We start from the raw sequence: 16,476 nt of genomic DNA, 5'->3' as shown, positions 1-16,476 counted from the left end.
ATCCAAGGTCAGCATACGAAAGACCCAGGATGAAAAGCAAGAGAACCCGAACATCAGGAAGATATTCTTCACTAGCGTGGTTTCCTAGTCTTTGCACACCCCGCTCAAATACTCAACTGGACTTCTTTATTGCTTGAGTGGAACATTCTTTTTTTTTTTTTTTAATATATTTTATTGATTTTTTACAGAGAGGAAGGGAGAGAGATAGAGAGTTAGAAACATCGATGAGAGAGGAACATCGACCAGCTGCCTCCTGCACATCTCCCACTGGGGATGTGCCCGCAACCCAGGTACATGCCCTTGACCGGAATCGAACCTGGGACCCTTCAGTCCGCAGGCCGACGCTCTATCCACTGAGCCAAACCGGTTTCGGCGAGTGGAACATTCTTTAATATTAATGTTCTTTAATGTTAAAGGACATTAAAAGGAGTACTTGGCCAAGGCTATGGCCTTGAAACAGAAGAGAAACAAGTCGAGGTTGTTTTCAGGTGAAATAGGGGAGTATCCTGTCCAGCAGCACAAGATAAAGCAATCATAAAGGTTCCCAGATCAGGCTCCACAAACCTAGATTCCCCTAAGTCCATGACTAAGCAACTCATCTGATGGTGCCAATAAGATTTTCCAAAGCCCACTGGCATGAATTTCCTCCTCACTTCTATCTGAAAGTTTCATAAGACCTGTGAAATACTTGGAGACAAGCCACATCACAGACATCAGAGCTGGTATGGTACAATCAGAGAAAAATCTCCTCCAGCTTCTGCTTTAGGACAAGATGACCTATAAGGAATATGGGTCACTTTGTACTTCTCTATAACACAACACATAGAAAGAGAAATCCTAGAGGCATTAGACTTAGATAAAAAGAACGAGTTCAGGGAGTCTCAGTCCATACCAGTTCCATTCAAGTGTGTTCAGGGTCCCAATAATCCCTTAACCAATTCTTTCATGTGATTTTTTTCTAAGATAATCCTCATTTCCAAGGCTGAGACACTCCCTAGGAAAGCAGAACTGTTGGACAACCACCCTGAAAAACACACATTGTGATCTGTGACTGAACAAACTTCTTTTCCTCAGAACAAGATTCACTGCCAAGCCTCGCTGGCTTGAAATATGTAAGTTTCATGACATGGTAAAATTTCTTTCCCTTTTTGAACATCCAGAAATTTAAGTTTGTCTGAGGTCAGCAGAGGCCTTGACTAAATTGCTGAGAAAGAGATCTTAGATAACCAAATGGCATATCCAGTCCCTCCACAAAGCAAACATGGACAACAGGCATTGCCATGCTTCTAATCACCATCTTCCAGAACAGGGACATGCCCGGAGTTGAAGAACTAGAGTCCAAGTTTTTGCATTTGTCCCAAAGATACCAAAAGCCACGCAGAACTAACCAAAATCTCAAAATGAATGAAAAGGCAGTGCCATAACAGATTGTTCTAGAACACTCATGAATTTTCCATAGAATTAGGGACTCAACAATAGTTAATCAGATGGCCTGACTTACTCAAAACAACCCCTTTTCCAAGCTACAGAAAATAGAGAGGTTTCGTAAGCAGCCAGTAAAATCTTCATCTTAAAATTATTCCTGGTTCTACCTTCTGAAAGATATTATCAGCCCTGATCTCACAGTGTACATAACTAGGGAGGGAGAGTTTAATGAACAGTGCTTGGCAGGAGGAAGAGAAAAAAGCAAGAGGAAGAGAAAAGCAAGAGGAAGGAGAAAGACTGAGATGATGCCAGTTGCTACAGCAACAGTTAACAGTGCAGAAGTGAGTGGGTATATATGCAGGTAAACAGGCAGTCCCTGATGGCAGGAAAAGAAACTGGGGTGAGCGTGCTGACTATTAGGTAGGGTACAAGGCCACGAAGCTAGAGAAACGTTAAAGAGGAAAGAGGCAAACTCTGGAAAAAATCCTAAACAGATGAGGGTCTGAAAACAAAAACCGCAATTTGGTACCTTCTACTAAGATCTCTTATACAAAAACAAGAGAGGAGGGGAACATAAAGGAAAAGGGAGAGAAGGCCAGACTGCTGACTGGTGAGACATGATTACAGGAAGACAGCCCATTTCATACAGGAGTCACTCACTGAGAATGTGTCCAAAACCCAAAGTCACCTCTAGTTGGCAGAAATAGAAATGTCTTAAAACAACAGCTTTTAAACTTTTTAAATAGTAATCCTCTGTACATTTTATACTGCACCCAGTATACCCACACTTATTTAGCACAAATTCATTGAACAATACTTACCACCTGCTATATGCAATGCATTGACTTTTTATTTTATATTTGCTATTTAACAAACACTTGTGACACCTAAATTGATTTCATGACCCACTAGATCACTGAAAGAGCTTCTACTTTTTGTCTCTTTGCTTCCATTCTTGGACCCATGCTTCAGTTTATCCAAGTGATGGCGAACCTATGACACGTGTGTCAGAGGTGACACGAAAACTCATTTTTTTTGGTTGATTTTTCTTTGTTAAATGGCATTTAAATATATAAAATAAATATCAAAAATATAAATCTTTGTTTTACTATGGTTGCAAATATCAAAAAATTTCTGTATGTGACACGGCACCAGGGTTAAGTTAGGGTTTTTCAAAATGCTGACACGCCGAGCTCAAAAGGTTCGCCATCACTGGTTTATCCTGAACAAAACAGCCAGAGGGATACTGAACCATATAGTCAGATCACATCATTACTTTGCTGAATATCCTCCAGTGGCTCCTCCATTTCAACTACAGTAAAAACCAAATTCCTTACAATGCCAACAAGGCCTTAGACCAGTGGTTCTCAACCTTCCTAATGCCGCGACCCTTTAATACAGTTCCTCATGTTGTGGTGACCCCCAATTTCATTGTTACAAATTGAACATAATTAAAGCATAGTGATTAATCACAAAAACAATATGTAATTATATATGTGTTTTCCGATGGTCTTAGGCGACCCTTGTGAAAGGGTCGTTAGACCACCAAAGGGGTTGTGACCCACAGGTTGAGAACCACTGCCTTAGACAATCCCTCCCTATTCTCATCCATTATGTCTCTGACGCCACCTCCCAGTTACCTTTTTCTACTTCAACCACATGATGCCTCCCTACTGTTCCTAGAACACATCAGGCATGCTTCTGCTTCAGGGCCTTTGCACTTGCAGATCCTGCAGCCTCGGATGTTCTTCCCCAGATATGAGCATGGATCATTTACTTATCTCTTAATTTCTGATACCCTATGCAAAAATGCAACTTCCCCAATACGCCTGGTCTCCCTGGCCTGCTTTATTTTTCTCTACTACATGAATCACCATGTTACAATCATATATTGTATGTATTTTATTTTGTTTCTTTTGTCTTTTCCCACTGAACTATTAGCTCTTATAACTTTTCCCTGTGTATCCCAAGTGCTTAAACAGTGCCAGATACACAACAGGCATTCAGTAAATAGCTGTTAAATGCATGATCTAATGGATCAAAGGCAGTGGTTTGAAAAACACTGATTTAGAACATTAAGAAAACAAAAACAAAACAAAAAGACCCAGGTTTCACCAAGGTTCATCCGGCTCCTGATATCTGTCTGCCCACAAAACCTAATCTTGAAAGGCAAGCAGCAGAGCAGCATAAAATCAGAAAAATAGCAGGAAGATCACTGAATCAATGTCCTCTTTCACAGACAAAGAACTATGGCCCAGAAAGCAAAATGAGTTGCCAACAACCACCCAGATCTCCACCTCTTCATGTAACACTGCTATACATACTTCAAGTGAATTAAATTCATCTGCCTGCTAATTAGCAGCCAATAAAAAGGAAGAATGTGGTAAACAAAATTCTTAATTATATCATGTATACAATTTTCAGAAGAAAAGTTCAAAAGGAAAATTAGTAATCAAATTTTAGGAAGTACCATGGCTGGTGTGGCTCAGGGGCCCTGAAGGGTCACGGGTTTGATTCCGGTAAGGGCACATACCTCTATTGTAGGCTCGATTTCCAGCCCTAGTCAGGACACATGCGGGAAGGCAATTAATCCTTGTCTCTCTCTCACATTGAGATTTCTTTCTCTTTGTTTCTCCCTCTCCCTTTTACCCTCTAAAAATCAATGGAAAAATATCCTTAGGTGAGGATTAACAAAAAAAGTCAAAGACCCTGGGTCTGAATGAACATAGTAGCAAATTCAACAAGGGTTTCTGAATAACAAGTGTCCATCTTGCAGTATAAGCAAAGCTGCTTAATCACCTAGGTATCGATTAAAAAGTGGCAGCTTCACAGGTCCCACCATCCCAGATCAACAATTCCATCTCTGGGTCTGTGTTCCAGGAAGGAGCTCTTTAACAAGTTCCCCAGGTGATTCTGATGCCCTCTAAGGTGTAAGAATCATCAGGCTGGTGTGGTTCAGTGGTTGAGCGTCAACCTATGAACCAGAAGGTTACCATTCGATTTCTGGTCAGGGCACTTGGGGGCATGCAGGAGGCAGCAGATGAATGATTCTCTCTTATCATTAATGTTTCCATTTCTCTCTCCCTCTCCATTCCTCTCTGAAATCAATAAAAATATATATATATTTTAAAAATACAACCAATTAAAAAAAAAAAAAAGAAGTGTGAGAATCACTGGGTTAGGATACCAGAAGCCCTGCGCATTCCAGTAGACAAAGTATTGTAGAGCTCCACCTTGTGGCCTAAAGGTTAGAAAGCAACTTTACCAGAATCTCTGGTTCCCCCACATAGTTCTAATTGACAGGCTTTCAAAGCCCAGCAAGAACTCTTACAACCTCCTCTAATGGTTTATTCCTTAGAGGCATTTTGATCCATGCAATTACACTAAGAATTTAGGCCCAGAAACATTATAGAAAGATAGTTTTGAAAATGTAGACTATTTTGGGATTAGTAAAACACTGTGTATTCATTTCAATATTTACTGAGTACCCATAACATTCTAAGCACTATGCTAGGCACTAGGGATTGAAGATGAATAAAACATGATCCTGTCCTTAAAAATCCACAGAAAAACATGACAAGTAATAGTACAGATGAGGACAAGTGCCCCCTTTCTAAGAAGCAATTATTGGGCACTGGGAAGGAAATCAAGAACATAATACTGGTATAGCTGATGTAAGACACTAGAGGCCTAGTGCACAAAAATTTGTGCACTTGGCGGGGGAGGGGGGGGGTCCCCTCAGCCCGGCCTGTGCTCTCTTGCAGTCTGGGACCCCTCGGGGGATGTCCACCTGCTGGCTTAGGCCCAGTCCCTGGGGGGAGTGGGCCTAAGCTGGCACTCAGACATCCCTCTGGCAGCCCGGGAGCCCTCGGGGGATGTCCACTTGCCAGCGGGGAGCAGGCCTAAGCTGCAGTCCGACATCCTTAGCGCTGATGAGGAGGCGGGAGAGGCTCCCACCACCACGGCTGTGCTGGCAGCCGTCAGCCTGGCTGGTGATGGAGCAGAGCTCTCCCTATGGAGCGCACTGACCACCAGGGGGCAGCTCCTGCAGTAAGCATCTGCCCCATAGTGGTCAGTGTGTGTCATAGTGACCAGTCATTCCCAGTCATTCTGCTGTTAGGGTCAATTTGCATATTACCCTTTTTAAAAAATATATATTTTATTGATATTTTATAGAGAGGAAGGGAGAGGAATAGAAAGTTAGAAACATTGATGAGAGAGAAACATCAATCAGCTGCCTCCTGCACACCCCCTACTGGGGATGTGCCCGCAACCAAGGTACATGCCCTTGAATGGAATCGAACCTGGGACCCTTCAGTCCGCAGGCCGTCGCTCTATCCACTGAGCCAAACCGGTTAGGGCATTACCCTTTTATTATATAGGATAATCATATTCAAGATAACCAATGATGGCAAAAGCAGTGACTGAGACATGCAACATGAATGGCACAGATCATAAGTGCTTTACAGAGGCTGTAAATAGAGCAATCCCTTCCTGTAGAACAGGGTGGGGAACATTGGCCCACAAAATCATTTGGTCTGACCCTGCCAAGGCATTAGGTGTGAGTTAATTAAATGTTTGACCAAATATAGTAGACTAACTTTTAAGCTGATAACTTTGCATGGTCCGAAAATGATGTTATAAATATCCAAATGGCCCTTGGCAGAAAAAAGGTTCCCCACCATTGCTCTAGAAGGGAAAGCTTCATTCATTCAACACATACTCTGTGCCAAAATTGTGCTAGGTGCTAAGGCAGTGGTTCTCAACCTTGGTTGCACATTAGAATCACTTGGGAATCTTTTTAAAATCTGGGCCTCACGAGGCCCAGAAATCAGGATTTTAAAAAAGATTCCCAGGTGATTCTAATGTGCAGCCAAAGTTGAGAACCACTGTGCTAAGGATCCAGTGGGCAAAGGAAGCTTTATGAGCAGGGAGGTCTTAGCAAAGATGTTTTCCCTGGTGCCTTGACGGGTAACTAGGGCATGAATAGGCAAAGAAAAATGGAGAAATTCTATGCGTGTTTGTACGTGGAGGAGAAGTAAGGCGGAAGGGACACTGGCACCAGAAAAGAGGCAGACTGCTTGTTTAAGGAGTTGTATTTTATCCTGTAAAGTAGGACATGATGCAGTCATTCCAAAGGAACATTCTCTTGGAGCATCATCCCACGTAATAGGTTCTGGAGACATGGCCATGAACCAAGATAACGAGAAGCCACTAAAGCTCCTGAGTAGGGTAATGGCAAAAGTGATGTTTAAAGATCTGTGCTATATTCCAGAAGAAAGAGGCAAGAAGCCAGGAGTAAATTACCTTATGGAAAGAGTGATATGGGCCTAAAATGGGGCAGGGACTTTAAGAACTGAAAATAGTGGCCAGGCACTAACACAAAGCAAGGCTGGTTATGGCAAAAAGATGAAGGGACAGAAGAGTCAAATGGGACTCTGGGATTTCAGCCAGGTTGATTATAAGAGTGATGGCAACATTAAAAAAAAAAAAAGTTAAGAAAGGAATACACTTTTAGAAGAAAAAAAAACTTATTACAGGTTTCAGTGGGTGAAACACTTGCCTGAGTATTGTGTATGTACACATAGACAGTAAAAAGGAGTTAAGTGGAAAAAGATATAGAAAGGAATGGCTAACCAGAAGACATATCCCTGATTAGAGCTAACCATCCTGACAACTACACACCAACAACCCCCAGTGTTTTTCTTGCAGGCTTCTATGATTCTGTCCAAATTGCTGGGTCCTCCTGACTTCACTCTTCTCTCCCTCTTCTGCCCCTTCAAGTTGCTCCCTAAAGAGCAGGTGATGTTGCTATAACTGGAATTGTATGGGAGAAGATATATACCCACTTGAATATACTAGTGACCTTGGATGCTTTTAAAAATGTACGCTAAGATATAACATGATATAAAGTGCATTAATTCTAAGCATATAGCTTAATAAATTTTTACATAAATATACACTCATGAGCTCTAACCGGTTTGGCTCAGTGGGTAGAGCGTCGGCCTGCGGACTCAAGGGTCCCAGGTTCGATTCCGGTCAAGGGCATGTACCTTGGTTGCGGGCACATCCCCAGTAGGGGGTGTGCAGGAGGCAGCTGATCGATGTTTCTCTCTCATCGATGTTTCTAACTCTCTATCCCTCTCCCTTCCTCTCTGTAAAAAATCAATAAAATATATTTAAAAATATATATATACATATATATGCTCATGAAACTACCACAGATATAGAAGCACAGAAGTTTCCCTTATGCCTTCCTAATACCCTACCCAGAGGTAACCACTATTCTGAGTTCCATAACCTGTCTATCCTTAACAGCACACACGGAATCACATGCTCTTTTGTATATGGCTTCATTCATTCAACATTAGGCTATGAGAGTCATCCATGTTAATGTGTGTTTCTATTCATTCTTTTTTATGTCTGTGTCATAGTCTGTTGTATGGTTCTTCTGCAGTTTACCTATCCATTTCTTCTTTGATGAACATTTAGGTTCTATACCTAAGAGTGGAGTAAGATTGCATGGAGTCATGTGTAGCTTTAGTCAATATTGACAAATAGTTTCCCCAAGTGGTTGTACCAATTTACACTCACCGAAAATGCATGAGAGTTTCAGTTGCTCCATTCCCTTGGCAACACTTGGTATGTTCAGTCTCTAATTTTAACCACTTAGGGTGTATAGTAGTAATTCATTGTGGTTTTAATTTGCACTTCCCTCATCCTATATAATAAAAGCCTAATATGCTAAGTGTCCAGTCGTCTGTTCAACCAATCAAAGCGTAATATGCTAATGCTATGCTAAGGCTGCTCAACCGCTTGCTATGATGTGCACTGACCACCAGGGGGCAGACGCTCCAACTGGTAGGTCAGTTTGCAGCTGGGGTCCGTCTGATTGGGACTGAGTGAGATGGGGCCAGACATGCCCTGGAGCCCTCCCGTGGTCCCTCCCCAGCTGGCCAACCTCCCACATCCCTCCTTGGCCCCAATCGTGCACTGGTGGGATCCCTCAGCCTGGCCTGCACCTCTCACAATCCGGGACCCCTCGGGGGATGTCAGAGAGCCAGTTTCAGGCCGATCCCGCAGGCCAGGCCAAGGGACCCCACTGGTGCATGAATTCATGCAACGGGCCTCTAGTGAGTAATGAAGCTGAGTTCCTTTCAAGTGCTTGTTTGTTATTTGAATATCTTCTTTTGTGAGGGGCCTATTCAACATTTATACTCATTTAAAAAATTTAGTTTTGTGTATTTTACTTACTGATTTGTATTTCTTTATATATTATGGATATGAATTTTTGCTCAATACATGTATTTTGAATATTTCCCCCTAGATTATGGCTTGTTCTTTAGCTCATCTTTTCACTTAATGGTATCTTTGATGAACAGAAGTTCTTAATTTGAATAAAATCCAATTTATTAATTTTTCTCCCCATTATTTTTCTTTTGGGATCCTGTTTACAAAAATTTAAGAAATCTTTGTCTAACCTGATGGCCTTGCATTCTGAGAGGAAGGAGGCCAGGTCATTCTTAAAGTTTCAACAAACACCAGAGCATGAGTGCCTTTTCAGCCTTTCAAGTTATACCCTGGGCTCTATTTTACATGGAATAGTATGAGCAACCTCGAATGCAATGTGGCAGAGAGTGTCTGGCTTGTTCAGAAGGCAAGGAGTTACACTTAATTTGGTTTCTAAAGAAGTAGGATTGACACAGGTCCTGCAGGAGAGACATTTAATTAACCTGAGGCCTCCAAAGCCAGGCCAGGTCCTAGGAGCAACTTCTTTCTGATAGTAGGAACTGACGCTCATTGCCCATTTTCAGATGTGTCATTCATACATGGAAAAGCATCATCTCATGAGTTAAGTCTTTACAGGAATTCTTGGCTTGCCCTAGTTTTATTATTGAGTGGGAAAGAACCATTCTCTTTATTATTCTTGTCAAAGCAAGACACTGTTACCTGTCAAAGAACTAATAGTTCCTAACAAAAACTGACAGGAACTAAAGATATGAGAAGGGAGAGAGGTAGTAAGTGAGCAGACAGCTAAAACAGGCAATGAAAAGGGTGAGACAAGTAGAGTAACAGGGGGAAACGTCACTTTTCCTCAACACTCTAGTGCAGCGGTTCTCAACCTGTGGGTCGCGACCCCTTAGGGGGTCGAACGACCCTTTTACAGGGGTCGCCTAAGACCATCGGAAAACACATATATCATTACATATTGTTTTTGTGATTAATCACTATGCTTTAATTATGTTCAATTTGTAACAATGAAAATACATCCTGCATATCAGATATTTACATTACGATTCATAACAGTAGCAAAATTACAGTTATGAAGTAGGAAAGAAAATAATTTTATGGTTGGGGGTCACTACAACATGAGGAACTGTATTAAAGGGTCACAGCATTAGGAAGGTAGAGAACCACTGCTCTAGATATTAGAAAATCCCAGTTCTGAAAACTGTTCAGAGACCACTGCAACAGTCCAAGCAAGATATAACTGGGATGTGGGCAGTGACAGCAGAAAGAATCCAAATGAAACAAGTGAAACCTTTCCAAACATGCAATGTATACTTGTACATGTGAAGTTTTCTCTTATCCAGTCACTTACACTCAAAGTCTCCCCACCCCCCTCCTTGGCCTACTCATTACCACTAAAACTGCTAAAGCAGACTTTTGTCAGGCAAGTATGTAAATGAGAAAAGCACACTTGGATTCAGACATCAAGAAGTGGTGAGATCTGTAACACATCCTAAAGGTTTAAAGAGGAATTCATGACTTAGCTTCAGCAGACTGCTGTCATGTGAGAATAAAGATCCAATGGTAACAGATCTTTTAACTTTTTAAAGAGATGTTAGAAATTGTGATTTTTCTGTGTAACTTTCTAAACATTATTACATCGTGTTGGACAAACAAAATATCTCTGTGGGTTGACTCTGGCCTACAGGGCAATTAGTTTACAATCTCTGTTCTAAAGCTTTGCAGCAAGATAAATAGCATGTGCAGGTTTCCAGGCTTAGAAGAGCAAGAAACTGGGAAAGCCAGCATGCAGACAAGGACTGGGCCAGGAGACAGTAAAAAGAAATTTAACTTTTAGAGGTAGAAAGTCTAAAGGACTTAGAGTTGGACCAACTTCAAAGTTGAACAGGTCTGTATTAAAAAACCTAAGAGGAATTCTTACGAAGTTCTATTGCAAGGAGGTCCAGATGAAGAAAAACTAGAATGTACAGGGACTCTAACTGATTAAAAAAGGGTGGGAATATGATACACACACATACACACACACACACACGTTATTGTACCTCTCTGTGTATTGATTTTCTTAACATTAAAATAGGAATAAATATATATTGTGACATATTTATGCATTTCATTCTCTATTATATGGTTTGAAACTTTGCTATTTTTTCATATCACTTCATATTTTTAAAACAATTTTTAGTGATTTCTTCCTCAATACTTCAATTGTTCTTTCGTTCTTTTATTTTTCTCTTTCATGGATGCCATGTTCTTTGGAAGCTTGTTTAGACTAAGTTAATGGCCTTTTAGGCTTCCTCCATGTGAATAGTTCACTTTTTGAATAAGAATTATATGTCACAGGGGCGGGCACCAGGACTTTAGAGATGCTTAGGTGGGGCATGGCCAAAAAAAGATTGGAAACCACTGCCCTAAACTATGAAGCTCTTCAGCCTTGCTGAGCTAGATCTGTACAATGAGGAAGTCAGATCAAATGATAACTAAACTCCCTTCTAGAGCTGACATTTTTATTCTACCAGGAAACCCTTTAATCAGCTTATTTCAGAGCAGTAGTAACAAAAACATTACCCTGTTCACACTTCTATGGTTTACCAAGCTAAAGTAGGGAAGTACAGCTTAGGCTTGGGGTAGGTCAGAGAAACCATTCCAGTATGGAATAATCTGTAGGTTAAGCCAGAGGGGGGTAATAGTGTTCGGTGTGAGGCCTCCTTATTGATCCTTGGTGATTACATTTGTTTCCAGGAAGCCTTCCAAATAGGCCCAGAATTTATTCACATGCCCAACCTTTTACAAGCTAGAAATCACTTATTAGCCTGCTAAGGAACCACAATAAGCTCTAAATCTAGAATCTTTAGAACACCAGTGACTCTTATCCTCTTGGGGGTCAAGGGTCTCTATGAGAACCTAGTAAATTCTCTTTCCCCATCCTTAGGGGGGAAAATGTCATGTGTGCCCATTCAGATACACAAGCACACACAAATTACCTGCAATTATAAGGGGTTCACAAATTCCCTAAAATCTTTCCCTAGACATTTTTTTTCTCTTTACACTCTTCACCTGAGGATATGCTTAGAGAGAGGGAGAGAGGGAGGGAGGGAGAGATGGAGAGAGGGAGGGAGGGATAGAGAGATAGAGAAAAAAAACTGGTTTCCTCCTATATATGCCAGGACCGAGGATCAAACCTGCAACCCAGGCATGTGCCCTGACGAGGAACCAAACCTGCAACCCTTTGGTGTACAGGATGACGCTCCAACCAACAGAGCCACCAGGCCAGGGCAAAAATCTTTCCCTAGACTTTAAGAATCCCTGAAATAGACCTATCCGGTTCCAGCTTATCCTCCCACGGGATTCCGAATTGCCCTAAGATCTGGGTTGGACTTTCAAGGTAGCTGTGTTTAGGAGACAAACATGTATTGCAACTCAACATAATGAATCCTGCATGGAAAAGACAAAAGGCCCTTTCTTCTTCCCTCTACACCAACATGGACTGAGAGAATTCAAACGGAAAAGATCTGTAATTTAATTCCAAAATACCAGTGGATGAAGAACAGGGCCGCAAGAGTATGTCATGACCCTTCTCTGCTTCATACCCATAAATTCACACAGAATCTCAGAAGAGTTTAAAGAAACAGGTAAAAACATCCCAGTCCTCACAGCACTGTGCTCCTCTGTTCATAAGAAAGGAATCTATCAAGATTGCCAATTATTAAAGAAACAGGTAAAAACATCCCAGTCCTCACAGCACTGTGCTCCTCTGTTCATAAGAAAGGAATCTATCAAGATTGCCAATTAGCCTTATTAGATGACTTTTCTCCCATATGGTCTTTGAAAACTATAGATACCAAAGAAACCACATAACCTCACCCATTACTGAAGAAACAATCAAAACAAGATAATATCCCCCCCGCCCCCCCCCCCCCCCGCCCCATAGATTAGCAACAGTTTAAGTATTGGTGAGAGTCTAGAGAAACATGTGGTCTTATGCACAACTGGTAGCCTGATAAACCAGTACAGTCTTTGGTGGTGGTGGGATAACTTGATAATTTCATGAACAATGTGGAAACACACACCCTTTGATAAAGCTACTCCCTTCAGATATTTCTGCAAAAGTAGGCCAAGTAGATGTGCAAGCAGGTGCAATGCAGCATTGTCTATAACAAAAGCCCTGATTGTTGGGTCTATCATATAAATGGAATATCGTGTAGCCATTAAAAGAATGTACTAGGTCTATAAGTGTTAATATAAGTAAAGCTTCAATATATATTATTAATTGGGGGGGGGGGTGAGTTGAGAACAATGGGCATTATTACATGATTCCTTTAGTCTACATTTTTTAAAGGACACACATACATGCCAGTATATGAAGTAAATTATGTTCCAGAAAGATACATAAGAAACCATTCACTGTGGTTACCTTCAGAGAGAGTGACTTCAGGATGTACAAACATTGGAAACATATAAGTAAAAGAGAGAAAAAAGCAAAAGCTCTCAGCCATCTGAGGAAAACTGGGCTGAAGACAGAAGGCAGGACTGAAGGGAGGTTCTCACTACTACATCATTTATTTGCCTAGAATTGACCTTTCCAGAGTCCAGACTCCTCCTCAGCAAGGGGTGTGATTTCTCACTGCCAGTCCCTTGGGAACATGGCTCCCCTGACTGCAGAGATATTAGTTCACGTTAGGAGTTGTCCAACTGAGATCAACTGCCAAATAGGTTCTCACAACCTTTGTTGGCTGATCACATTACCTGAGAGTTGAAGTGGAGAAAGAGGCTCACCTCTGAGGTTTTCGAATATCCCAGAGTCCCACTCCTTCCTTTGAATTGGCTGTGGCCAACAACCTGGGCTCCACAGGGTTAAACATGACACTGTGAAAGGCTGATGGATAGTTTGCCAGGCAAAAAGGCTCTGTGAAGAAAGAAACTACTATCAGTCCATTTCAAGCACATTTGGGCCAGGGGCAGGAAGACAAGCGGGAACGTTAATGCGAGTAAGAGCACACCTTTTAATAACCACACCAATGGGCTAGAACCCCAACTTGGTCACCCTTACTCACAAGGTTCCCACAAGTCCTAGCACACACTTTCTGCACATAGAAAAAAGCAACTTAAATACATATAAACAAACTTTAAGTTATAATATTCAAAAATACATATAGTCCCTGTTCAGATTCTGTGATACCACAGAAATAGTCACTGTAAATAGTAAGTAAGCTGTTTTACAGTAAGTAAAACTGAATTCCACATGAGCTGAAAAAATTCACGACCAATTAACTGCTAAGATTATTATACCTTAATCCAAATTTATGAGTTTTAAAAATTAAAAGTTTTGCCCTGGCTGGAGTGGCTGTTGGTTGAGCGTCGTCCCATGCATTGCAAGATCATTGGTACGATTCCCAGTCAGGGCACAGGCCCAGGTTGCGGGTTCAGTCCCCAGTCCCCAGGGTACATGTGGGAGGCAACTGATCAGTGTTTCTCTCTCTCTCTCCCTCTCTCTCTCTCTCTCTTTCTCTCTCTCTCTCTCTCTCCTCCTTCCCCTCTCTCTAAAAATCAATAAGAACATATTTTTTAAAAAGTTTTAAAACTATAAAAAAATTTAGTGAAACTAAAAGAAAACAAAAACAAAACAAAACAAAAAATTTAGTGAAGACAATGTAAAACAACGAGAAAAATGAAGACAATAGTACAGTTTTCCTTCCTGATCAACTTCACCTAGAAATCATGCAGACTTCTGCATATATTAGCTGGCTCCAAGTGAGGAAGGAATTACTTGCTACCTGGGAAGATACACTCCTGTGGAAGTTGTTTAGAAGCAATAGTAAGTATTCCGTCTGTAATTTCCATATGTGACACTTCACAGGGGTGGGGGTAGGGTGGAAGGGAATCAGTCATCTCAGCCAGCAGGTGGTTCAGACAAAGGAAAATTTCACCTCCCAAGCTGCTGCTTGCAGCTACCTTACTTGCCTGACCCTAAGAACAAGCTTCAATAATGGGAATTTAACATTCCCAGCATGTTAAATGCTCAGAATATAGAATAATAAAAATACCCAGATCCTGCCAGACATGCAGGAAAATAACTCTATGTACACAGGTGTAATCATGACAAAGCAGCACCAAGAGTGGGGTAGGGATGGCACTGGAGGAAAGAGCCTTTGAAGCCAGGCACAGTACAGAGAGAAATCTCTCTGCAGGAAATGAGCTGAAAAGATGCACCCCCGAAAAAGTTTAGAGAACTTCAACATTCATGTCTTCATTGTACACTCCAGAGACTCAAAGAAAACATTAGGAGGAACTCACCCAGATAATCCCCTGTAAACAGTGTATGTGACATTATCTTAAGTTTTTATACACAGTGAAGGTGAGGTTCTCTAGTTCTTTCAGCAAAATAACAAGCCCCTGAAATTAGGATTCAAGAAAGTGCCTAACACCCTCTTCTCCGTAAATAACAAAGAATGCGTGCACGCCAGAGCCACACATAGAGCTGGCCTGTGCTTGCTAAGCTCCACAATGAAGCACCACATCTTCTGTTCCTTGTGGCGACTAAACACCAAGATACTGCAGTGTTTACTATGGGTACAAGGGTTTGTGGTTGGAAAGGACTGGCAAGGGGCTTCACTTCTGACTACTTAGGGGTAAGATGGGACCTCAGAAACACATATCTATTCCCCTATGTGAGAGTTTCCTCCCCCTTTAAATCACTCCCACCCAGGTTACTCAGGTCAGAAACTGGATCTGCAATGAACTTGATATCAAACCCTTCAACACAATCCAACAGCATTTTACAAGTAACCTACCTCCATGGGGAGATTCCCGGATGTCCCAGATGAGAACCCGGCCATCATCTGAGGAGCTGGCAAAAATGTTGTCATTCACTGGGCTTACTGACAAGCCATATACTGCATCTTCGTGAGCAAACACGTCCAAGGTCTCGCTGCTAAGAGACAGAGAACAGAGAGAGGCACACAGGTAAACATATACACATACACACAAACAGCCAGACTCCCAGCCCTCTACTCTAGTTCCTAGGGTAAGATTCCCTTTCATTTCCAGGAGAAAGTCAATTTAACTAAACCTAAAGAGTATTATATTTCCTTTAAAAGTAGGTATTCAAGCCCTAGCAGGTTTGGCTCTGTGGATAGAGCATCGGCCTGGGGAATGAAGGGTCTCAGAATCAATTCCAGTCAAGGGCTCCCATACTTAGGTTGCAAACTCAATCCCTAACCTTGGTTGGGGCACCTGTGGGAGGCTACCAATCGATGTGTCTCTTTCACACCAATGTTTCTCTCTCTCTCTGTCTCTCCCCCTCCCTTCCATTCTCTCTAGAAATCAATGGAAAAATGTCCTCAGGTGAGGATTAACAATAATAATAATAATAAAAGTAGGTATTCAACTTTCAGGTGAAAAACATAAAAGTACATTAAAGAGACTTTTTATAGATTTCATAGTAAGTTGCTTTTGGTGCTAAATGAGCATATTTAAAAGTGACTCAAGAGATGAGTTTCGTGTTTTCACTTACTACAGAATGCATCTGCTTGTGTACAGATTTGGGGGTGCTGCTTGATTTCCAAAAAGCAAAGGAAAGCTTTAAAGCAGCCAGGTCTGATGCCAGCTGGGTAAAAGAGGGATATACTGGCAGTCTGGCACAGTGGATAAGAGCTCTTGGCCAGGTTGCCTAAGTTCAGATCCTAGCACTACATGACCTTATATTTCTTCATTTGTAATTGAGACCGTAATAGTATAGCCTCATAGAGTTATTGTAAGAATTAAATTTATTAGTTTTTTAAAAAAATATATTTTTTTATTGAT

General features: G+C 41.4%; 1 protein-coding gene across 3 annotated transcripts in view; it reads right to left on the bottom strand.

Annotated features, from left to right (window-relative positions):
* DCAF5 (DDB1 and CUL4 associated factor 5) overlaps positions 1 to 16,476 on the bottom strand; it is a 102,248-nt gene that overhangs the window by 54,178 nt on the left and 31,594 nt on the right. For 2 of the 3 annotated variants that reach the window (XM_070417712.1, XM_070417700.1), the window contains exons 4-5: positions 15,465 to 15,604; positions 13,450 to 13,579 (exon numbers count right to left, since the gene is read on the bottom strand). In XM_070417712.1, coding sequence (XP_070273813.1) covers positions 13,450 to 13,579; positions 15,465 to 15,604 — 270 coding nt within the window. The remainder of the gene's footprint in view (positions 1 to 13,449; positions 13,580 to 15,464; positions 15,605 to 16,476) is intronic. The other variant, XM_070417708.1, reaches the window with a different exon arrangement.

This window comes from Myotis yumanensis, unplaced genomic scaffold (assembly GCF_028538775.1).
Source record: "Myotis yumanensis isolate MYYU_CA2020_CCGP unplaced genomic scaffold, mMyoYum1.0.hap1 SCAF_1, whole genome shotgun sequence".
NCBI classification, from domain to species: Eukaryota; Metazoa; Chordata; class Mammalia; order Chiroptera; family Vespertilionidae; genus Myotis; species Myotis yumanensis.
This window is presented reverse-complemented; position numbering and strand designations above follow the sequence as displayed.